This window comes from Galleria mellonella, unplaced genomic scaffold, assembly GCF_026898425.1.
Source record: "Galleria mellonella isolate WM207_F2 unplaced genomic scaffold, CSIRO_AGI_GalMel_v1 utg56, whole genome shotgun sequence".
NCBI classification, from domain to species: Eukaryota; Metazoa; Arthropoda; class Insecta; order Lepidoptera; family Pyralidae; genus Galleria; species Galleria mellonella.
Window position 1 is genome coordinate 4,372,236 of NW_026442117.1, and position 25,589 is coordinate 4,397,824.

Sequence of the window (25,589 nt, forward strand, 5' to 3'; positions counted from 1 at the left end):
TTAATTACTATGAAATTTAGTATAGGAATACACTTATATATGTTATAGGAAATTAATGTAATGGGCTGATTATCTATAAGACGTTTGCTCGCATTTTCATATTACGACAGCCGAAAATAGCACGAATTTTACTGTTAAACTTTATTTTGAATTGTTTTATATGAATGAGTTTCATTTTCCACTAAATGGTAAAATTTAATGCTTCTAGCGATTAAGATTTGTGCATATGCAAAGATACGTACTATCGTTTTTTGACAAATTAGCAGTCGTAAAGTGTTTGCGCGGTGTTTACTGTAATAGGGAATTACTAATTTACTCCTAGAACCTAGAAGGCTATTGATACATTTTTTTAATTCTAATATATTCTACTAAGTCATTTAAGGATCTACTAGTTTAAATTCAGTCGGTTCTATCTACATCAATTTATTCTGTCACTGCCCTTAAATTTACTCAAATTTACAATTTACAAAACCAATGAAATTTATTTAATTTAGAATTTTTTTTTAAAAAAATTAACTCAAAAAGTTTATCTTCAAATGGGTTGAAAACAATATCAACATTGTATTTTACATGTGATTTTATATTAGCAAAGTAATTACTTTTTATATCTTCTTATCTATATTCTACATTTAATTGAATGTTGTTCGTATAAACATAAGTATAATACCTATTTTCGTATTAGTAAATTTATATAGCGTAATGTATAAGTACACTTTAATTAATGAATAGATCACAGGACAAGTTACTAATCGCTTATCTAAATCGCTCATATTAAAATCAATCAAGATTAATGTGATTTAGCCCTATTTTAAAATGTATAACCCAATTAAGACTTTTTTAGGGTTGCGTAACAAAAAATATAAAGGAACTCTTATAGTGCGACTTTGTCTATCCGTCCGTCTGTCACAGCATTATATCTAAGCAACTATGAATGCTATTAAATTGAAATTTGTACTAGTATTGCATATCATTAACTCGCATATAATGATGATATCAGCCACTAACTCTCCAATACTGAACATAGGCCTTCTGCTTGGAGGGTTTTGCCAGTAATTACCACGCTTGGCAGGCGAATTGGCAACCGGTGTTAGGTTTTGGTAATATTTCATAAAAGGACACTGTTGCTTGTCCATCGGTCGTTTAGTTCACACATATTGCAATGGAAATAATTAAAAAGTAATTATATTTTAATAGGTCCAAAATGGTATATTCAAAATATTAATATTAACCAAGTGGAAAAATTTAATAATGAAAAATATTTATATCCTAACAAAACTTATACAATACAAAGATCAATGTTGTGACCTTTTAGTAAGTGTTAACACCTGTATCAGAAGGTCACGCTTCTCCATAATCATGAGAATACAAATCATAGTACCATAAAATTAAGATATAAACATTATATAGTATTAGTAATAAGCGAGTTTATTTAAACGCTTGCATGTGTGTGTATGTGTGATGTATGCGTGCATGCGTGCTGATTCTATTTATTTTTGTTGTGGTCCAAAATGTGAGAAAAAGAAGCAATGCCTCCATTTCTACAAAGTTTCTTAAGCAAAAAAATTTAAATAATTACATTTTAAAAAATTTTTATATATATATTGCAATAACAATAGAACGGTATTTCTAACTAGCATCATTTTTGAGAAATTATCAAATAACTTTCAAAAATAAATCAAATTTTGCAAGCAGATTTCTAATTGCATTTACAATCTAAATACAGAATTAGTAATTCAAATAGCAACAATATTTATTATTGTTTCGATCCGAAACAGATTTAATTCCTTTACATTATTGTAAAAAAAAAAAAAAACTAAAGTATAAAAAAATAAAAAAGTATTAAAAAATGGCTCCACAAGGAAGGAGCAGAATTAATACGTAGTTTCATTTTATCAAATTTCCCGAAGTAATATTATCCACCTAATACCTTACGGAGACAAATTAACTTTCTTCTTAGACTATCCAATTGTTACATGTCTATTTCACATAAAAAACATACAATTTATTTTTTAAGTCATATATTATTAACTACATATTTATAATTTTACAATAAATTTTTAGTGCTACACTTAAATGTTATATTTATCACATGGGGTTGTTAAAATTATTACAGAAAATATAACTATAATAAATATTTTTACAGAAAAGTGTAAATATTCTAGCACTTGTAGTTAAAAATTTTCACAAATATAATGACTGATGCTTATGTATTATAGTAATTACGAGTTTTTATCACATTCTTCTTGTAGTAAATAATTAGTTTTATTTCTTTTAGTATTTCGGTGTATTTTTGGCAACAGGGAGTGTACAATATATTCAAAAAAATTTATGTAAAGGGAACAAAAACCTTTTTGAGTGGGTGCTTTAAGTACGGAACCCTCGGCGAGTGAGTTCAACTCACACGTTTTAATTTTAATTTAGCCCTAAAGTCTGAACTTGAGTTAGCAACACTGAACTTGACAGCAATTTAAAACCTAAACGCACGTCACCTGCGACCTATAAGTTATAAAGAAAATATGATATTTTTTTGTTAATTTATTTTCTAATTAAGACATTTTTATATTTTGCCAATACTAATGAACTGTAGTCATAAAATTTAAACCTATACTTGTCTCTATGATCAAGAATTCAAGATACTCATCTGGTGGACTTTGACATCAACCGTAATAATATCAAGTCTATGATATCAACAGTTCAACGCTGTCTGTAGGTCAGCACTGTAGATACCGACTGTCGATTTAGTACTTATTAGTGTAACCGTTCAACGACTTATCAACTAGCTCTCCTTGCTTTCACTTTCGAAATCATCGAACGAATAAAATATGTCTGAAAGTATTTCCCCTGTTAAATATTTTTTAAGTGGTGGATTTGGCGGTGTGTGTACAGTGTTAGCAGGACATCCTATGGACACTATAAAAGTAAGATTGCAAACTATGCCCATACCTAAGCCGGGCGAAGTGGCCTTGTATGGTGGCACTTGGGACTGTTTCAGGAAAACAATTCAAAAGGAAGGTTTCCGCGGCCTCTACAAAGGCATGTCAGCGCCACTTACTGGAGTAGCGCCTATATTTGCGATTAGTTTCCTTGGTTTTGGTCTAGGTAAAAAACTAATAAAAAGTGATGACAACCAACAACTTACAAATCCAGAACTTTTCGCAGCCGGTGCATTCTCTGGCATTTTCACAACATCCATCATGGCACCAGGAGAACGTATAAAATGTCTACTTCAAATCCAACAGGGTGGTAATGTCCCACAAAAATATAATGGTATGGTGGACTGTGCTAGGCAGTTATATTCTGAAGGTGGTATCAGGAGCATATATAAAGGTAGTGTTGCCACAATTTTGAGGGATGTGCCAGCAAGTGGAATGTACTTTATGACATATGAGTGGCTTGTGAAGGTTCTCACACCAGAGGATGCCACTACGAAGCTGAAATTCTTATCTACGATAGTGGCAGGTGGTTTCGCTGGTATAGCTAACTGGCTGGTAGGTATGCCTGCCGATGTGCTGAAAAGTAGATTGCAGACTGCTCCAGAGGGAACATATCCAAACGGTTTAAGAGATGTCTTCAAACAGCTCATGGAGAGGGAAGGACCTACAGCACTCTATAAAGGAGTGACACCAGTTATGCTTAGGGCTTTCCCAGCCAACGCAGCATGTTTTGCTGGATTTGAAGTAGCTGTCAAATTCCTCAATTGGGCTGCACCAGGCTTTTGATGACTTTTAATTGATAAGGAAAATTTTAGAACAGTGTTTATAGCGTTATTAATATTAAGAATGACTTTAGTTACTATTGTTACAATGTGTTTAATGAGAATCACAATTTATATTATTGAATATTACTATACACAGTATAGTGTTGTATAAATTTTGAATTTATTTACTGTTTTATATGAAAAAAGCTGTAAAGGCACAATAACAATTATATCCATAATAACAAATATATACATTTTTAGCAATCAAAATATAATAGTAGCATTTCATGTTTTCCCTTTAAAACCTCATTATTTTTTTTCTTGCCAACTTTCTTTCTGTCACATGCTCCTTTTCCTTTCTTATCATATCCTGTGTAATTAATCATATATATATATATATATATATATATATATATATATATATATATATATATATATATATATATATATATATATATATATATATATATATATATATATATATATATATTATATTCAATTCTGAAGTTCTGTGTATTGACATCACAGTTATTATATGTGATAGTGTAAGAAAAATTCTTACTGCCTTTTGAAATTAAAAAAAAAAAAACTTTTTATAGTTGTTTTATTTGAGTATTAAAGCTTAAATTTATTTACCTGACATGGCCCTAATATACGAAATATTATGTAATGATTGTTTAATATTTCTGTATAACTATCATAATTGAAGTTTCTGGTAAAAATTACATAATAAAGTATTTGGTGATTATGTTTCTGATTTTATAAACTGATTTATTCAAGTAAATAGAATAATGCCTTTTATCTGATATAACATTTGTAATCTACATCTTGTTCTTAATGGCTTAATTGTAATGGTTAAAGTAAACTCAAAACTATACAATAAGTAAAAATCATCCATATAATAAAATGGTGAAAGCAATGACACAATAAAATAATATAATAACATTATTAATACAACAATTTATTTCAATTACATTTCTTTTTAATAAAATTCTCTTCGGAAGTTTATTTCTATTCTTCTACTTCTCTGAGATTCTGATGCTATTATTTTTCCATTTTTATGCTTTACAATTGGCTTATTTAGGTTATCTTCTTTTTTCTTTTTACATCCCAGACCCTTTCTATCTTTTTTCTGTATTGTTTTAATTGGATATTTCTTTCCAGAACCATCTGGTCCCAATCCAGATTCTTTATCCCACCCACCTTTTAGCATCAATTGATAACCTCGGTTTGTTTCTGGAATAACATAATTTGCAGGTATTTTTTTACCCTTACTGGCATTTATATTATGTATGGTAGAAGACAAATGTTCTTCCTTATCAGGAAATCTATTGCTACATATTTCACAAATATATTCTTCTTTTAATTTCACATTTACTTTATTGTAGGAATTATTTGATGTAATTTTGTTACATTCCTTGTTGCTTAACAGTATATTAGCCAGTACATAATTTTTGTTTTGAATTACTAGACTTCGAGCAGAATTGCCTGCCTTATCTCTCACATTTGTATCTATGCCCCTTTTTAAGAGTAATTTAACAGTATCCACGGAGTTGGCCTGACATGCTATCATGAGTAAACTCCAACCGTACTCATCAATAATATTAATCTTATCTGGATACCTATCGAGAGCTCTTGTCACAGCGTTAACATCATTGTTTTGAACTGATATTAACAAATCCTTGTCAGATATTTCTTCCAAGTTACGTTTACGATTTCGATTATTTCTTTCAACTGGAGAGATATAACTCTTTATGGGGTCTTTTGCTTCCTTAATTTCTTCTAGATAAATACGTCTAGCTTCGTCTCCAGATAAATATTTACAAGTAAGAGGTGCATTGTTATTTACACTTTCTAAAGGTGACACTGGTCTTACAAAATTACTGTAATCCTTTTTCAGCATTTTTTGCAAATGTCTATTAAAAACACTATATGTAAATTTAAGTAAACTACATATAAAGTAAAAATTATTACTTAAAATAAACTTTTAACGAATGAAAAAATGCAATCATGCAGTTTTTGACTGACATTTATGATTGTGATTGACATACATTATTCATAAAACTGACGGATCGGAATTCGGATGCTCATAGATAGGTACCTATGTATCTAATAAAAAATTATGTTATTGTCAATCCTAATTTTTAATAAATTTTTATTAGCAATCTAGTCGTACAACTGTACTAGGCTAGACAGCAATTTTGGAAATAATATATAGGCCACTTTACTCTTCTCTTTTATAAATTAACTATTAAAAGGAATTCAATGAACAATGGTGCTGCCTCTACATGGTAATTTAAAAACTAAGATTAATATTATGTATAAATTGGTTTTGTGTTACAAAAAAGTTCATTGCCATAATTACTGAATTGTTGGCTCAATACTTATTTCGGAATCACTACATGTAATTTTAGCTAACCCTATTGCTTTACAAACGGTTTTGTTTCATTTCCTATATCATTTAATTGAAATCAACAAACTCTAATGCAAATTTTGATTTGGTTGGATCATCTAAAATTAAAACAGTCAAATGTAGATTTTGTATATTTTATTAAAAGTTCGTAATCATTATTTTGTATTGTATTATAATATTACAATATAAAAAATTGTGATTACAACTTATAATTTTCTTTAGATCTCCTTAAGTTACAATAAGTTATAAAAGTATCATCATATGAACATCTCCACACTAATTTGTATGTTAGTCAAGTTTTTTGTCATATGTTAAAATAGTGGTATCCCTTATTTTGGAGCAAAATATAGAAATTAGCAAGTTTTGCACTGATTGTGAATGTGAATTCTTATATAAAATACTTTAAATTCTAATATTAACACTATATATCACTTTGTTAATTCTCGAGCTATACTCTTTAGGGCTTCAGTTTGTTCTTTCATTAATTTCAACTTTTCTCTTAAATAGTCCTTCTTGAAATTTAAATAGTCTTCTTTTAAGTCTATTTTCCTTTGCTCTGAAGTGGCCAATAAATCACAGTTTAAAAAACAGTTATCTGAATGTTTAGAAGTGCGTTTTGAGCTCTTTGTTTTATTTTTATTGTCTGTGGAACGAGTAAACACTTTAACTTCAGGTGGAGATTCTGGTTCACTATAAGAAATAGCAGATTCCATTTCATTTTTATAGTTATCTACTGAATTATCCTGATCCATCTGAACAAACTCTGTTGTCTCTTGATAATTGGTTGTTGATGATACATTTTTTAGACCTAACGCTTCTTGTTCAGCTGGGGTAAGCATCATTGCAGATGATGGAACTTCGCCATGGATTTCTGCATGTCTTTTAGTTTTCGAACGTAAATCCTGCCATGTCTGAAATAGTATGATAATTCCATATTATTTAACAAACAAAAAAAATTTTGGTTATAACTTTGATTATCCATCCTAGCCCTATAATTGCTATAGTAAATTTAGGAGATTCTTATAGATGATAATACCATCATAGTCAATATGTAAAATTTTCACTTCACTTTCAATCAATGTCTATCTTCAGAAGTTGGGTTGAATGTAAGTAATAGTTTCCTATAATACTTTAGAATATTCACAAATAAATAACAATATAGTATACAAGTATATTTATATCCCATCACAAACTATCTATAACTTGTAGAACATCTTAACAATATTATTTGTGGGGACTGGTGCCTGTACTAGGTGTTAAACCTGTATTACAAATGATCAGAAATAGATTTCTGTTTTGTGCTACTGCTGCCCACTCACTATTTCCTATGCCACTGTGTTATGTTGACTGTAAGAGATCTCTTTTACAAATAAGTTCACCTTTGCAAATATTATTTCTAATTGTTATTTTTACTGTATGTTTTAGTGTAATAAAGAATATTTAATTAACAAAAATATCGTACTTTTCTCCACTGTCTCCAGGTTTTGCGCGCGCCAGGTCCTGGTAATGTGTTACACTCGTGTGCAATAGTCTGCCACAGTTTTTGCGAGTCCCTGTAGTTGAACTCCTGAGTCACTTTGCACGATATTAATTCTGGATGCTTCGCTACGAATTCAATTAGCTTCTTCTTTTGCCGGGCAGTTACATACATACCTCTTTTTCTTTCGTCCATTCTAATATTAAAGCGACAGGCTCAATGATTAAAGAACACAATTTATTAGAGGATCACATTTTATTTTATGAACGTAATATTCTTATAAACTATTTATTACATTATATACATGAAATACCGATAGCCACTGATTTGTTTAAAGTCAACCACACATTTTAAGTATTATATTTGTTAATTACATAAGTACATTGAAATATAAAAACAGACTTTTTTTATTAAAGTTTTACAAAATAATAAATTACTATAATTAAACAATTAAAATTTTAAAAAGTACATTAAGTTATAACATAAACTAATCAGACATTCGCTTGACATTGACATTTAATGTTTTAAGAATTTTGGCAGATGTCAGTTAAAGTATTAGGAAAAGAAAAGTGCAAGAAAACCATAGATTAAGGATAGGACCTACAATTATAAAAAATAAATAAAAGCGCTTTCATATTTATAATATTTAGGTAGAGTTCGTTATATTTATAATTCAGTAAAGATAATATTAGTCATTGTCAAAATGCGAAATCAAATGCGAAGTCTTTAATATAACGCCTACATTTTTACGAAATGCAAAGTTTTGTAATGCAAAATTAATATATTTTTTAATTAATTGGAAAAAGTCAAAAATAAAATTCACTCAATTTGAATAAACAGCGTGAAAATTTTAATCAGATAAAATGTGATTCTGTGGTGTAATAATGACCTTTTAAGAGAAACGGGTTGATAAATTATGATGCTTTATATTGTAGTTCTTTTTCATTATATCTTTATCAGTAGGAAAACATAAAGACAAAGAATGAAATGTAAAACATATGACAATAGAAAATCGATAAAAAAAAAATACAATAGGCATATTATAATGGCTAGTAATACGCCACATCTTCAATAACGAGGAATATGACACTAAGAAGACCTCCATTATTAGTAATATACTTTGACGGTAGAAAAAGATTGTAAGTAATGTGGTCTTCAGTCTTATTGTTAGCAATATATCATATCAGGTCTACTTTTACACAATTCCCTTTGAAAATTAACGTGGTTAAATTTTGTTAAATATGTCATGACGATGGCTATCATGACCTGCTTTCATTTTTATCTATACAGGCGGGTCAGTGAAAGATGATATACCATTAGCCAGCGTTGCCAGATTATAAATTATTATTTTATTACAATTTAGAAAGATTAAGGAGAAATATAATTCAGAGACTTGAGTTGTAGAAAAGTTTAGAAAAAAGTGAGATGACCTTACAGAAAGGGGGGTCATTTTTTTTTAAATTCTTGTGTTTGTAAATCGTGCAGCTGTATACAGCTAGGTAGGTATATATACCTACTCGTAAATATAGGGTTTACCATTCTATTATTACCCAATAAAACAATCCGTAAATATATCAATGAAAACAGCAAAAAGAGAAAGAAAAGTTAATTGTAGGAAATACCTTTTTTCGTCATTTACTTTATGGTTAAATGGCAAAATGTAATAGAAATCGACATACATTTGTGATTGGGTAAAAAATATATACCTACTTTGTTAGGTCGATATCCATGCGATATGTGTTTCTAAATATTATTTAAAAAGAAATCATCATGGTAAAAAATATACCTATGAATATGTCATAATGGTCGATATCCAATGGTCTGAAATCATCATGGTTAACCTTATGAAAATAATGGGTCAACTGGTCTGTTTTATCCTCACAAATTGTTCTTTACTTTCTTTAATTTTTTTAATGGGTGAGTATGGAGTGATAACTCCGCCGGCGCTATCGATATACACTGTCGGGACACCAGTAAAATGAAATGAATGAGTGAAATAAAAGGTCAGTTTAGCCCATCATGACGAGTTCAACAAGAATTAATTACAATGTTTTCCAGGAACTGCGAGGAGGTTGCTAGGGTTTACTGTTAGCAATAGGGTTGCTAAATCTCATTACGGGGGGGGGGGATAGGATTGTTAGTAATGAGATTTAACAGCCCCATTGCTAGCAGTACACTCTATCAGGTCGACCTCTACGCGGTTCCACCTGGAAACTATAGTGGTTCATTCTTGTTCAATTGGTCACTGTACCCATTAAAAAACCCATTACTAACAATTCCTTCTCTCTTCCCCTTACTTTTCATTCAATGGGCGATGATGATTGGTGAGGATGACAGGGTATACCAGTTAATCGGTCGACCTAATAAGGTATATTGATAGCAATGGGAACTAATCTCCTCATTACTAACAATCCTTCCCCCCACAAGTGTGGTTACCACTGCATTTTCACTCCTTAAAAACTCTTTAATGTGATGCAAGTGGCCTGGGCCAGGCTTAGCTAAGCCTTCGCCAGGCGGCTTGGCCAGGTCGAGCGCACAAAACCCAGACGACAATAGCCGTGGATAGAGTGCCGCAATTTGGATACTATGATGTGACGTATAACGAGCCAGTAATATTACTTTATATCGTTTATTCGGAGCGGGGTGGCGCTGGCGGCGGCCGGCAGTCGCCGTGCGACCGCCGCCGCACTCTTTGCTTCGCCAATCGTCTAACATCCATATAACCTAATCGTAAAACTTCTATCGATATGGCATACACATGGGATAACAGAGTTTCATTCGTGGTGCGATATCTTTATGGTGAGTCCCGATGTGTTTGCATGGAATTACAGTTGTATGGTAATTAATATATCGCCGGGCGAAACAAAACGTTATGGATTTGTGTGATCTCTAGTTTATAAGTATGCGATTAACTATTTGATAACTTGTTGTTTAACTAAATTTCTATATAAAGGTGTGAATCGATTATGAGGATTCTTTTTTCAATATATAGGGTTTACTCCCGTATAGTCTATGTTAATTGTATAGCGTTTGAAGTCGCTGTTCTTTGGAATTTAATTATTTTTTAATATCTATGAAATATTTTATTTTATTACTGGCTGTTTTCTGTGGTTTTGCTCACGTTTGTCAGTATATAAATTATCCTATTTGTTAGGATATAACCTATCTTTGTACAATAATAAATTACAATCCAATCCGTTCAGTTGTTTAAGTGCAATTTAATGACAAACATACAAACATATATTTATATAAAGTTTCACGTTTATACATGCGTTTTTACTTTCGAAATAGATGCTGTTGTATTTTGAATGAAACAAAAATATTTTCTATTAAATACATTATGTGATTTCATTATTTTCATGATTTAAGCCGTTAACTGTCCACTGCTAAATATAAGCTTTCCCCATAAGGGCAGTTTTGTCAGTAGTTACTACGCTTGGCAGGCGGGTTGGCAATCAAATGAGTTAGGTTTTTAGAGATCTTTTAAGATGGACGCTGCGGCCTATCCCTCTACTCTCTAAATTCAATTAGTCACCTCTTACGACACTCACAGAAAAAGGAAATTTCGTGATTTAATACCCAACTACTAATGATAATCTACTCAATGTTTTTGATGATGCAAGTGTCTATTGTTATAGATTTTACATATACATCGAGTATTTTTTTCTTTTTTTTTTCGAGGTTCCCATAATAAAATTGTGGGATTTTTTATACAACTTAGAATGAGAAACAAGCTGACGGCCCATTTGATGGAATGTGGTAACCGTTGCGTAGATATGAGCAATATCATGGACGTAACGGTGTATACTGTTTTGCTCATGATACTCCATGCGTTGCCATTCCTGAGGACTCCGGTGTTATTCCTTTGTTTTCTGTAAATTTACTGCCTATCCCACCCAACTGCTTCACGGTAGAAACACGAGTGAAACAGAGGTGCTCAAGCAAACGACTTTTATTCAAAGTCTCCCTCTGGTGATTTTTAAAATAGTTTGGCTAAAAGAAAAGTTGTTTTTTTTTTTCATTTTTAAAGTTTTGTTTATATTGTGAGAAAGTCGAGCGCATAGTAGCAGGATTGGATGTGAACCAAGTTCGGGATATTTTTATTTTAGAAACATAAATCTATCAGCGGACGGCGTTGTGGAATGAAACAGAATGTGTGTGCAACGCTGGAATGCTTCATTGATAACTTTATTATACGGGAAACTAACGGGAACACAACTATGTAGCTAGTCTAAAAATATTTGACTACACACCCATACCCGTTATTTTGAATAGGTAAATATATAAAAAAAAGTCCTTACATATGAAATTGGAGTTTTGTGTGGGAGGAATATAAAGTATTTTTTTTTTTTGTAAAATATATTTAATTAATCAAAGTATACACACATCGTTGTTATCTATGTATTTTTGCCATCTCATAGGTAGTTCATTGTTCCATTTACTAAAAAAACATGGAGGCGAGAATGAATAAACTCTTTGAAGGCGGTTTGGACTGCCGCATCGAAGTTGATTTTTTTTCCTTGTAAGAAGTTGTCCAAATTCCGGAAAAAATGGTAATCTGTTGGAGCAAGGTCCGGGGAGTACGGTGGATGTCGCAGACATTCCGATTGTAGCTCATCTAACTTACTGGTTGTTTATTGCACAGTGTGTAGTCTTGCGTTGTCGTGAAGCAGCAGTGGCTTAGAGCGGTTGACCAATCTCAGTTATTTAGCAGCTAGTTCTTCCTTCATGCTTTGCAGTTGCTGACAATAGATATCAACAGTTCAACTCAGTCTCAGTTTTAACTGAATTTAGTATAAAACATTCCATAATTCACCGTTTAAAGCAATGCTTCTTAACCGATGGTTCGCGGACCATCCATTCATCATGATATATAACCATTTTCATATTTAACCTCCAAACTTTGGGGGATATGTACAGTACTGTTTGTTTGAACTATTTGCTGGTTCAAACAGTAGATAGTCCATGGAAGATAGATATTTTGTCTAATAGTCCCTCACTAAGTGCTTTTAGGGACACTATGAAATGTGAGAACGTTATATATTGAGAAGAACCTAGAACCTGATTTATAATTATCCCCATGACAATTACTGGACATTCTGAATGTGTAGCTTATTGGGCATATCTGTAAAAAAACCCTTGTCATTATCACTTTACAAATAAAAGCTGTTATAACATTGCTGTGTGGTTTCGGTATAGAATGGGCCATTTCTCTTACGTCGTAAGAGGAGAGTAGGTAAAGAAACATAATAATCGAGGGGCAGCAGCATCCCTTTTAAAACTGTACCAAAGTCTAATTGCGGATGTCAACTTGTCTGCTTACCGTGGCAACTACTGATAAAACCCCCCTTTGTGGTGGGGAGCCTGTGTTGAGCAGTGGATATTTAGCAGTTGATATAATAATAATAATAGGGGGGTGACGTCCACCGAAATCAATCCAATCGTTTTGTCGGTGAACGGTCTTATCCCAACCAGTCTGGAACAACATCTCAGACGGTTGGATTTTCGAGGCGGTTCACTCCCGGGAAAAATGCAGAAAGCGGTGCTCTTAGATACTGTCCGTATTGTACGCCAGTTTCTCTCCCTGGGGCCCTGAACCCTGGCCGACTGTGCTACTACTGGGCGTTAGTTTGTCATCTCCTCTCCTTAAGAGGGGAGATATGAATTTTTGTAAAAATAATAATAATAATAAACAATGTAAAGCTTTTAACTTTTGTAACAAAAAAACTACAAAAACTATAGATACATTGTGACATATCAATAAACGTATTGCCACAGAAGTATGATGAAGACATAAAAAAATTTTGTAACATCAAATTATTCATAATAATCTTTATTAACAATGTTTTCATAAATAATTTCATTTAAATTTATTTAAATTTTGAAGCTCTAGACGCTTCTATACTGTTCATGTATTTAAATTCAAATCATTTTTATTTAAATAGACTTGTTTACAAGCACTTTTAAATCGTAATTTTTTTATGAATGCTGGGTGCAGAAAGTTGTTGTCTGTTGAGAAGAGCCCGCAAGAAACTCAACAGTTACTCTTTTAAATCTTTGTTAACATTATGTGTATTTATTTAAATGTACTATGTATAAACTTACATGGTCGTTTAAAGGTTGTTTTGAGTACCTACATTCGAAATTAAACCTTGCTACTAGTATTAAACAAAATTAAACTTTACTAGCTTTTACTCGCGACTAGTCTCGAATGACCGGGATAGAAAGTAGCCTATTTATTTATTTATCGTTACCTGCAGTTTGTATATGATTAAACACGAACATACTACAGGTAATTATAATTTTTGTACATGTCAAGTTATTTACAATACTAATAATTTACTATAAAATATTAAGATTATATTTAATTTTACATAAAATGTCTATTACCTTCGCCATCCTATATAAACATGTACACCCCAATTACATTAACTTTCACATTTATAAATTTAATTATTAGTAAAGATTACATGCGTAGTTATGAATATAACATATTTGAAAACGCCACAAATTAATGCAACGGATTCTTGAGTTTCGGTAATGAAAATGATTCATATAGGCATCATAGTTGGCGATATCAGATGTTTGCCAAAACACCAACGATCTGCTTGACTTCGCTTACTAATTAATAAATGAACAGTTCAGATAGTATTACAGATTTTAATACAGTGAATACTTACTGCTTTGCTTGTATCTTCTTCTAACATAGTAATGAAAATATTTTATTATTATATATCGAAATTGCAAAAAAGAATTATGTAGAGGGTTTGGCAGGGTCTCGAAATCCACTGAGTATGTTTTAGGCCCTTAAAAAGAGTTAGAAAAGATAAAGGACTTTAGAAATGAGTTAGGAACTTGGAATCAATTAAAAGTAGATTGCTTCTACAATATTTGTTTTATGTAAAGGTGCATTGATTTTATCACAAGGTTGCAGTGTGGTCCTGGCATAAAATGGGTTACCACTTTCTTTCCCGCGGATGTCGTAAGTGGCGTCTAAGAGAACTTAACAGTCCAAAGATGGGAAGTAGCGTCCCTCTTAAAGCTTCACCAAAATCTAATTGCGGTTACCATCGTGTCTGCCAAGCGTAACAACTATTGCAAAACCCCCCTTATGGGAGAGGCCTATTTTCAGCAGTTGATAGTTAACGTCTGATTTAGTAAAGATGTTAAGAATTGGCTAAAAGCATTTTGTGCACATTGTTTAGTTATTCAGAGCTGTAGCTGTCATCTATAAAGAGATCTATTCAACTCTTTATTGAACCAGAAACATAAAAATACAGATTAAAGTATATAAATAAAGGTACAAAAGGCGGTCTTATCGCTAGGGCAATCTCTTCAGACAACCTTTGGTTAAAGGAGAACAGATAGAAGTGGGTAGGTGGCGCAAGAGTGAATTAATAATTTTGCCGTGCATAAAATACAAAATTGTACAAAAATATTAAATATATATTAATAATTAAAGTACTTATTATAACGATAGGTACGCTAACAAGAGACATCATGTGGACAGGTATTGTGTTACGTGAAAACTTTTATATTACGTCTTCATACCATGTTTTACTACTATATCCCACTGTTTATACAGAAATATATGTATATGCCAGAGATACTTAACCAAACTGGTTTTGTACAGTTTATTTTCTCCCACGGACACTCAGGTTATGGAATGAGCTCTTTGCCAAAGTTTTCCCAAGAGACTATAGCATGGGGTTCTTCAAAAGGGGTGTAAACAGATTTCTTCAAGGTCGGCAACGCGCGTGTAATACCCCTGGTATTGTAAGCGTTCATAGGCTACGGTAACCACTTACCATCAGGTGGGCCGTATGCTTGATGGAGGTGGCAACCTCAGTGGTATAAAAAAAGTTTCTCTCTGGCATAACGTAGAGTTACCAGAACTGTTCTTTGTATGAGCAAATAGATAGATATCAGAAAGCTCATAAGAAATCTAGGCACATAAGTATAAATTAGTGTAGTTCAAATTAAAATAAGACCTATCCAATTGGCAGCTAGCGACTAATTCACCGTCGATCGTAATAGTTGCGTGTTCGATTATTTTTAAACGGTTGTAACATTTGTGATTCGATCATCTTGATAATTAGGTATGCACACCACATTATGTTCTTGACAGTAGCATTTTATATAATTTTTTTTTGTCCAAAAACATGGAAAAGAACATCAGTATACGTTAGCAGCGATAACAGATTAATAGAGAAGTTATAAGGAAGTTTTACATTAGAGGATAAGTATCTAAAAGCTGTATGACATTATGGTCTTAGCCTATCTCAAAGAAAATTTGAAGTATTATCATTTAGGTACCGTATATTTTTTTTTTTTCAGTATGAAGTCAGATAAAAATTACTGCTTCATGCGGATTTTAGACTCACGTGTCACCTTAACAGTAAAAACTGTGGAGTTGTATATAGGATAACTATTTACCATAACTTCAACCACTCGGAAACCGTTATTTGTCATTCTTTTTCCAGTATAGAGAATTCCAGGAAACCCTAAGAGTATGTCATAAACCCAGATAAAAAAATCTGAACATTTACAACTTAGCGGTTTGTACTGTGCCTGGACAGATCTTGTTAGTTTTCCTTATTTCTGTATACCTTCTCGTATCATTTAGGTGTTTGTAGATGAAAAATAACATCATTTAACTTTAGCTTTGTATATAATTATAGTAAATTACGATTCGTCCAAATGCTGTCACTGTCATTCATTTTAAAAAATGCCCGAGCTAAAATTCTGTTGTTTCGCAAAGCGAAAACTCGTGTTGCGAAAGTCAATGGGTACTCTTGGCATGGGAGCTATAATTAAATTGATACTATTGTTTACCCGCCAACTGGACGGTGGCACACGGTTGCGACATTGATCGGCAATTGAAAATGTTCTCTTACAATGTCATACGAGTGACTGTTAACACATAATAAAACTTCGTGAAATATGACAAGAAATTCGGATGACGCGTTCCTGTTCCTGTGGTTGGGGAAATTCTAAAAGTAGAGTTAAAAGTGGCGAGCGTATTCTGGTTTTTTCGCCATTATTATTTAATTTTTGTTTGTAGTAAATGTGCAAAGATCATTTTACGAGCATTAAAGCAATATAAGCTTATATATTTTCTTCGTTGTACTCTCGTACAATTTTGAAGAATTTATTTTAGGTCGAACCTGTCTGATTTGGTTTTCTCTAGAAACCATCTTGGTTAATTCGTGTCGGATTCATAACGATGTGCTAACTGACCTGCTTTCATTCTTACTTACATATCATCTCTCACAGGTGCTCCGTCAACATAAACCGATAGCACTGACGAGTTACCTTATCATATAGTTACATTATCATCCACTGAAGCCTGCCTGGTTTTATTTCTGTTGCAATTCTTAAATTTTAACTCTAATTTTCTAACTTTACACCTTAACATGAATTGTCAGTTTCGTAAAAAAGAAATTGGAAAAATATAATATTACTTAAGTATTATTTTTAACCGAATAAAAAATATCTCAAATTAGACAGTTGAAATTACAATATTATGGGATATCAAGCGATACCATTGCTATTGTTATGAAAGTGGAACAAGAGACATAAAATTGGTTGTCGGTGATCGGAGCCGACATTTCGATCGGATATTAAAAGTATGACAAGAACCTCAAATAAATTCTGCAGCGTTTGACATGATTATCACACTTGCCAAATGTTCGAATAGAGAGCAAATAGATAAACGTGATGATATTAAGATGGCAAATACCTAACGATCCATCAAATTGTTATTGTACACGTATATCTTAATTATTATTATGGTACCTCAAAAAAAAAATCGATACTTCCTGCATATTTTATTGTTACCAAGTATATTTTTTTCTGCAAGAATAAAAAGAACAGCGATTTCGATCAATCGAAGCATAATTAATATGTTGCTAAAATAGAAGTAAAGCCTATTGATCGTATAAATAATCATTATTAGAATAATAGATCCAGAAATGGTGAAGATATGTCATAATATACTCAATTAAAAAAAGGAGAATTAAGAAATGGTGTTGAAATAAGACGACAGTTAAAAACCTTAGTCAGCTGTTAATTTTAAACACATGACTAAGGATCACGAATTGATCCCGAAACTAGTCGAGCTTTTTCGATCTAATAATAGTAACTTTAAGTTTTAAACTTGTTGTTTACATAAATTTCAAATCCCGATTGGAACTATTAGCCAGTTGACCTGTTTACTTGAGAATGAGACTTTCACACAATGAGACCTACATTGATGAAAACAAATCCTGTTTCAGATATCGACAACAACGGTTACCTAGATTCTCACGACTTCCAATGCCTAGCGCTGCGGTCGTGCGTGCTGGAAGGCAAGGGCGACTGCAGCGCCGCGCGACTGCAGAAGTACCAGCACATCATGCTGAGCCTCTGGGAGGAGATCGCTCAGCTGGCGGACTTCGATAAGGTTCCAGACTATGTCGGTTATCCCCCTCCATACATTATACACGCTTCAGAAGCTATACACGCTGGCGATTGGCACGAATCACACAATTGGCTGGTTTAACAGCTTCTTGACAGATGGCAGGATGTCGCAGATATGGCCGGCATGTTTAGATGTAATGCATAATTAGTTTTTTCTAATAGTAGCGGTACTGTAGCTACTAGATACCGCAAGGGCAAGGCTATGTAAGTATTTATAATGGAAGTTTAATGATCAGCTAGTAAAAGAAAAATTGCGATGGATTTTTTTAGAGTTATGGAAAATGCAAAACAAAGTAACCGAATGGTAGTAGATACGTAGTATCATAATTTTTGCACTAACATCGAAAACAGCATCAGGATTAGTTAGATCTTGGTATTTATCTACAATATACAAATACAGCGAAGAATATGCGGGCTTTGGCAAACCGAGATCATAAAATTACAGTGTGTGTGCAAGATGTTTTGAAAGAAATTATCGTTGTTTAATGAGAAGTACAATAGTGTTTTTTAAAGAGTGACAATGGAATTGTTAGCTTACACTAACGATTTACTAGAGAGTTACCAGTGATTAATGATAGGTGAGGATGGAGAGGTAAGTCAATCCGCCCCTAGTGACGAAATGACTTAAAATTAAGCACGATGGTTCCCATGGAAGACCGTGTGGTGATTGACCCGACGGAATATATTACCTATATAATGTAGGGGTAATATATAACTATTAATCTCCATTACTATCAAACTCTTCTCTCTCCATATTATAGTGGTTTGGTCATACTCTTATAACACGAATGTCGGATGAAAGGAGAATTACTCAGCTTAGCTACTCAGGTATACAACACAAAAGGATTCAGGTGCCGAAGAGACCCAGGTTAGATTGTTAATGGTCAAAATAATTATATACTGTGAAAAAGAAAAGTTAAAAGTCTTCGAAATCAAAATACTTTCAAAAAACGGGATAAGAAGTTCAGGAAAGCAACAGATGTATGTAAGGGTAAGGTCTTTGGTGTTCAAGTCTCCTTGTATACCTGTTAGATGTACGGATGGATGATTATGATACATAGAGATATATAAAAATCTGATGTTGATTGAATAATGTGATATGATAAAAACTAACTGTCAGTAAGTAGAGGTAATTTGCACGCAGTTGTAGTCTTGTTTGGGAATGGAAAAAAGAGCACGCTAACTTTAAAACAAAGCACAATGTCGTGTAGTTTGTAGCATGTTGCTTGAAATATAAGTGAATCGATGTTGTCGTTTTATATTTACATAGTTTTTATTTAGTTATTTAAGAGATTCTGTCCAGTGTCCGAATTCTGATGTCTAGTATTTTTCAATAAGTATCTTCATTTTTTCATCAGAATTTGATCACTATTCCTTTTGTTCGGGGCCGTAGCTAGACCCAAGTTTAAAGTAGGGCAAAAGAACTTTTTGGTAGGGCAGAAGCTATAATTAAGTAAGACTTCAAAAAGCGAATCTGTCTAATATTCTTGAGGTCTTTCATTTTAAGGTAGGGCATTGCTCCTCAATGCCCTTCCCTCCTTAGCAACGGCCATGCTTTTGTTAGATAATACGTAGGCATTATAAGGTCAAAAACAACGCTCTTGATGCAATGGTTTATCATACCAGTCCACCTGACTCAATAATACTATATTTATCAAGTCGAACTCTTCTGATAGTCGACACTAGGCTCTATATAATGGATTAAATATATTACGAGTTAGGAATATTAATGGACTGCTATTACTGGAAAAGCATTTGGTGGATTTAACAGAAAGCGGACACTCATTGAAGGAAAAATCCCCCATCATCGATTATTGGCTTCGTGAACCATTACTGTGTAACGCGCTAGTTGAAGGCTCCAATATGATTTTTGTTATAATAGATAAATATATATTGTTTTTCTGGAATAATAATTTATATACTACAAAAAGTGCTAATACCAAATTCAAAATATATTGCAATATGTTTTATAGACGTCTGAAATAAAAAAAAAATTAAATACATATAGTGCTGTAGCATAGATACAACCTACACTAAGCTCTTGCACACGCTTCCCTCTGCTTATTTTCAGGATACTCCAGAAATTCTAATAAAGGAATAATTACAGGACGGCATGATCACCGTTGAAGAGTTCAAACAAGCCGTGAAGAATAGTTGTGTGGGTAAGAAGTACGAAGATTTCCCTCAGGCGATGAAGGCCTTTATCGAGTCCAACTTCAAGATGATCGATATAAACCAGGACGGTGTGATCGGCATCGAAGAGTTTAGGTACGATTGCGTACAGAGAATGGTCGTCGAAGATATCAAAGTTATAGATGACGCTTTCAACTCATTGTTAAATGTGAGTACACAAGCCCATGTCCTTATATTTTTTTACGTAACTTAAAATAGTAAACACGTTATCGACTCACCTGGTGGAAAGTGGTAACCATCGCTTATAGACATAAACAGCAGCTCATGCGTTGCCACGCGTGAGGATTATATCTATATTATTTCTGTTCAAATTAGAAATCAGTATGCTACAAATTGTCTGGTCTTCAAGTTAGAATACTCGATGGTGGAGGAACTAGACTACTAACATCAGAGTCATAGCTACACAATATCGAGACCAGAGTTAAATAGGTTTTTTTCCTAAACTGAAACCACCGAGACTTGACACCTACAATTAGGTAAATTACGACTATATTGTGTCTTCCGTAAAATCTTTCATTATTATGTCATCATGCCTTCCCGAGGGCTAAAGTTTTATTAAATCTTGCATCAGGTATTACTTCGGCAATCTTATCAGTCTAAACTTCTCGGCGAATGCGTTATTTTAAATTCCCGTTATATTAATTAGATAAAAATGAAAATTAATAAATCACGTATACAATAAGCTAGTTTCCACGCACTTACGGTACGGTCGGTTCATTGAACGAAACAGAACTTATAGTGGGTTTCTGTAGAACTAACTCGTAATGAAAAATCAACCAGTTTTTTTTTGTTAACACAGAAATGCTCTCTAAATTTAGTCCTCCACTGAGCAGAACACGGTAGACGCTTTTTATTTTGTTACTATTGTGTATACGATTGGTTTTTGTTTTGTTCTTGTTTTCTACGCTACTGTGTAAATCACATGATTCCTAAAATAAATTATTTCTTTAAAAGAAATTATTATCAAACGTTTATACAATTATTAGATTTTTTTATCTGTACTACTCTTGGACATAAACAGACGGTTCGTTTGTTTCTACATTTTCATTAATTTATTGAAACAGATTATACTAAATTACTATAGAGGAATATTCCGTGCGGTATACACGGTTCTTGAAATACTAATGTAGGTGCCGTAGGTACATAAGTCTTGGCAAAGAGCATCAAACGTAGATTTATGTCAATGGCAGTCCCGTGTAGATTCAGCACCACGCAACCATGTGCAAATGGGGGAAAGATAATAGCTTTTTAACAACCTGTTTGAATATCTGCTTAAAAACATCGCAGTAGAGTTCTTGTTAACATGGATTAAAGTCGGCTGTATGGACACTTTTGTTCTAATCGTGTTATTGCCATGAAGCAGTCGTGGTTGCTCGGCTGTGTTTCGGTTTGAAAGGCTGGATATGGTAGTAAAATTATAGGATATGGAGGTACATCTCTATAATTTATTATTATCAAAAGCAAGTATATACTTCAAACCATTGACAGATAGCGAACAATTTTGTCGCTTCACAATTATTGGCCTTCAACCCGATGTAATGCGTTCGTATTCTTTTGTTTCACGAATAGATTCAGAAAATAGAGACGTGACCGTAAATTCATTTGGGAGACAGGTAATGTGATCAGCAAGACAAAGCTTTGATGTGAACTTAGATGCTTCAATTAACAATTGTAATTTAAAAATAAATATTTTCTGGTATACAAGTATTTTGTTGAATTATTTATAATAAGAAGCGATGTTAATTATAACCAGAGACTACGTGTAAACTCTATTATTACAATGTTGGTCATAACTTCAACATTGTTTAGAAATACGACCTACGCGTAAATTTATGAGATAATGCAGTAATCACATTGGCGCACAATCATTAGTATTGTAGTGTTTTAATTTTGAAACATCTGTATTAGCAATTACTTCTAGACAGACGTTTACTTTTTATTTCATATTAGTGGTATAAGTAATTTGTACTATGTTACTGGGTACAGAGGAATAACACCTGAGTCCTCAGGAATGGCAACACATGGGGGGTATCATGGGCGAAACAGTATACTCTCTTATGTCCATGGTACTGCTCATGTCTATAGGCGACGGTTACCACCTTCCATCAGGTGGACCGTCAGCTTGATTGCCATTCTCAGTTGTATAAAAAAAAAAGAATAGTGTGATCTATTTGTAGGTCTGTATTTATTTCTTACTTATTTTTAATTTTATTTTGTATACACTTCATGATAAATTTCTTTTCTCCAATGGATACTTATACCACAAATAATACAATGCTATTATATACCTTAGATTATGTAAATAGTACATCGAGCTTAAACGGGTCAACTGTTTGTCAAATTTGCCAACTCATTTTTTTTACAGTTATCTATATACTTACACACATAATGTATCATGACGTATTTATATTTAATTATTTAATAAATACAATGAGTTTTACGCATTAAAAAGATGCAGAATTTATAAGACAAAATAAATATAGAAGTTATAAAGGAATCACTCATAACCATTAACACGCAAATTTGTATAAAAAAATTGACCCGCTTTTCTTGAAGCATTTGTATGGAGACTATCTATATAATCTTAAACTAGTAGGTACCTTCGTCGTATATGTTATAACGCAAACATAATATTTATAAAGTGCTCCCCATTACACGTCACCTAACGTATTTATACTGGGGGGAAAGGGATTGTTAGTAATGGAGACTGAGAATCTTATTGCTAGCAATATACCCAACCAGGTCGACCTCCTCGCGGTTCTGGAAACTATCATGGTTAATTCCTGATGAATTCATCATGATGGGCTAACTGGCCTGTTTTCATTCTCATCTATCACCCTTCACTGGTGCTCCGCCAGCGTATCCCGTTAGCGCAGGCGGGGTTACCATACCATTTTCACCCATAAAAAAAAGTATTTATACTCCTAATTAAATCGTATAATATTTAGCACATAATTTATAGTTTATCAGATAACCAGATTACGACAGATGTTAACAAGGGACAAAGAAGCGTAATAAAATAGCGAATAAAAAACATTAGACAGCTTTCCACTTGGCACGAATTCAAGAGAATACTTCAATTGTTTCTTAAAATCCCATTTCCTGATGTATTCTACATTCCATTGTAATTTATCGTGAGCAATTATCAAGTGAGTATTTATAGAGAGTACTCGATGTGTTGTTAATTTGATGGATCTATATTTAATTTTGTCCATCCATAACAATATTCGATATATCTCAGTTTAAAGGCAAAGGTCTTTAAGCAGTACGTGTTCCCAGTGATGACCTACAGAACCGAAACATGGTCCTACACCGGTTGTCCGTGTATTGGAGTTTACGTTATAGAATGCAAAATGAGTATATCCGCAGAGGAACTAAAATTACCGACATAGCCTGAAGGATAAGGAAGCTAAAGTGGCAATAGGCTGGTCAAATAGCTTGAAGAACCGACAACCTTTCTCCCACGAACACTCAGGTCATGGAATGAGCTCCCTGCCAAGGTTTTCCCAAGAGACTACAGCATGGGGTTCTTCAAAAGGGGGGTAAAGAGGTTTCTTCAGGGTTGGCAACGCGCGCATAATACCACTGGTATTGCAGGCGTTCATAGGCTACGGTAACCGCTTACCATCAGGTGGGCCGTATGCTTGTTTGCCACCTCAGTGGTTTAAAAAAAAAACTTTGAAATCGAGATTGGAGAACAGAAGAAAAAGGATATACTTACCTACAGATTGGTCCCATAGAAATTTTATCAAAATCGGTTTTGTTAGTTCAGTTTTTAAATGAAAGTAATTGGTTTTTCCACGATTGAAATACTTTTTTTTTCTGGAAAACAATCTTATACTATTATTTTACTTAAAAGTGTTTACTTTCACCGAAATACATTTAGTTAAATGCGGGTTTTTGTGTCACAAAACTGTAAGTGACAAATTTATCATTTAGATTGTAATTCTTACCAGAAGGGATATTTTAATATCAATATTTTTATACACTGATCCATGGTAAGTCATACCCTCTGTTGTTTTTTTCTTTTCAGGACGACGACAGAAAGAAGGGCGGCATTACGGTGTCCAGGTATCAAGAACTGTTCGCTCAGTTCCTCGGCGACATCACCGATAGTTGTCAAGCGAAATATCTGTTCGGCCCCTTAGAAATATAATTGCAACCTGCTATAGGTTAAGTTATGACTGACACACCTATTTAATAACATTTTTTAAAAGATTTCGCAACTTAAATTTTCAACTATCAAGTCATGCTATATGACTAGACAGAATTAAAAAAAAAAGGTTACATACAATAAACTAAAATTAATTTACATCGTTAACATCATTTACATAATTATATCAATTGTAATTACATTGTTTGTATGTTTATTTGAACTAAACAAGGCTACATGAAAAAGACAAAGGGAACTTCCACAAGGAAACATGGCAGACAGTGGTCTCAAGGCGACATCCGTCAGAATAATCGTTACTGGCAAGACAATCGCTTAATTGCGGCAGAATATATAGTATTTTTGAACGTGACCGATAACGTCACGACGAGTTTACGTCCGCCATGTTTCTATATTTACAGTTTATTTTACGGCGGTGCGGAATATCGCGCTAGAAATACACCATCGCCGCATCGATACCACACTAAAATAACGATATGACGGCGCGATGCGTTCCCGATTACGTTATAATGTTATATTATTATAGATTTGTTTATAAAATAACTTAGTTTTAAGTACAATGCTAGTTTAAACTTGTTTTGAATTTATTATAAATTAGTTTAAATATTTTTTTCAATTGTTAATATTATTTTGTTTTTTGATTTTATTCTATTACTTAGATATGAATTGTTTTTCATGATTTCAGGAATGTTGATTCCCCCTTATCGTTTTTTTTTATGTATTTAATGGTATCATTATAATTATAAAACGAACGAAACCAGAATGGTTCAATACGACTTAGCTTACTTTTATGTACAAAGGCAGTAACTATTATATTATAGGACTTATGGGGAATGTACGGGCGATGTTGTTTGTTGTGCTCAAACATACAAAATGAATCTAGTTATCAAGTTCTTATGAATATCACTTATTTGTAAATATCCATTATTAACGAAAAAAGTCTTAATTGTTATAATAAAATTTTACAGTAAACATTTAGTTTTATTTTTTATTTTGACACTACGTTAGTCTAGAGATCAGTTGGGAGACACGCAGTTCTCAGTTTGAGTCTTATGTCACGAAATATGGAGATATGATCACGTGACCAAAATAAAAAATAATCCTGGAAAATAGACGCTACAATGAAAACATTTTATGTAAGCTTTTTTACAGTTAGCGACATTAATTTTATACTATC

General features: G+C 32.8%; 4 protein-coding genes across 5 annotated transcripts; 2 read left to right on the plus strand and 2 right to left on the minus strand.

Annotated features, from left to right (window-relative positions):
- The first annotated feature begins 2,452 nt into the window (after window positions 1–2,452).
- On the plus strand, window positions 2,453–4,006 carry LOC113515971 (congested-like trachea protein). Its single transcript, XM_026900281.3, has one exon. It carries the CDS (start codon window positions 2,823–2,825, stop codon window positions 3,717–3,719), a length of 897 nt encoding a protein of 298 aa, XP_026756082.1. The 5' UTR covers window positions 2,453–2,822; the 3' UTR covers window positions 3,720–4,006.
- Window positions 4,007–4,629: 623 nt separating this feature from the next.
- LOC113516085 (G patch domain and ankyrin repeat-containing protein 1 homolog) lies at window positions 4,630–5,739 on the minus strand. Its single transcript, XM_026900442.3, has one exon. It carries the CDS (start codon window positions 5,598–5,600, stop codon window positions 4,680–4,682), a length of 921 nt encoding a protein of 306 aa, XP_026756243.2. The 5' UTR covers window positions 5,601–5,739; the 3' UTR covers window positions 4,630–4,679.
- Window positions 5,740–5,857: 118 nt separating this feature from the next.
- On the minus strand, window positions 5,858–8,085 carry LOC113516142 (uncharacterized). Its single transcript, XM_026900519.3, has 2 exons — window positions 7,573–8,085; window positions 5,858–7,021 (listed from the first exon to the last, which is right to left on the minus strand). The coding sequence occupies exons 1-2, from the start codon at window positions 7,780–7,782 to the stop codon at window positions 6,539–6,541; spliced, it is 693 nt and encodes a 230-aa protein (XP_026756320.1). The 5' UTR covers window positions 7,783–8,085; the 3' UTR covers window positions 5,858–6,538.
- A 2,110-nt stretch (window positions 8,086–10,195) lies between these two features.
- LOC113516076 (sarcoplasmic calcium-binding protein, alpha chain) lies at window positions 10,196–25,390 on the plus strand. 2 transcript variants are annotated; one of them, XM_026900428.3, is made up of 4 exons: window positions 10,196–10,386; window positions 17,865–18,043; window positions 20,156–20,389; window positions 24,275–25,390. In XM_026900428.3, exons 1-4 carry the CDS (start codon window positions 10,335–10,337, stop codon window positions 24,395–24,397), a joined length of 588 nt encoding a protein of 195 aa, XP_026756229.1. In that variant the 5' UTR covers window positions 10,196–10,334; the 3' UTR covers window positions 24,398–25,390. The 2 variants fall into 2 exon arrangements, with proteins under 2 accessions (XP_026756229.1, XP_026756230.1); XM_026900429.3 differs by having other exon boundaries at window positions 17,865–18,031.
- The last annotated feature ends 199 nt before the right edge of the window (window positions 25,391–25,589 follow it).

Excerpts from the sequence above, each read along its gene's own strand:
- LOC113515971 (XM_026900281.3), top strand. The coding sequence starts at position 2,823 with ATGTCTGAAAGTATTTCCCCTGTTAAATATTTTTTAAGTGGTGGATTT.
- LOC113516085 (XM_026900442.3), bottom strand. The coding sequence starts at position 5,600 with ATGCTGAAAAAGGATTACAGTAATTTTGTAAGACCAGTGTCACCTTTA.
- LOC113516076 (XM_026900428.3), top strand. The coding sequence starts at position 10,335 with ATGGCATACACATGGGATAACAGAGTTTCATTCGTGGTGCGATATCTT. Across the intron at positions 18,044-20,155 it reads TCGATAAGGTTCCAGACTAT|GACGGCATGATCACCGTTGA; the intron begins GTCGGTTATCCC and ends GAATAATTACAG. Across the intron at positions 20,390-24,274 it reads CTTTCAACTCATTGTTAAAT|GACGACGACAGAAAGAAGGG; the intron begins GTGAGTACACAA and ends TTTTCTTTTCAG.
- LOC113516142 (XM_026900519.3), bottom strand. The coding sequence starts at position 7,782 with ATGGACGAAAGAAAAAGAGGTATGTATGTAACTGCCCGGCAAAAGAAG. Across the intron at positions 7,022-7,572 it reads CCTGGAGACAGTGGAGAAAA|ACATGGCAGGATTTACGTTC; the intron begins GTACGATATTTT and ends ATACTATTTCAG.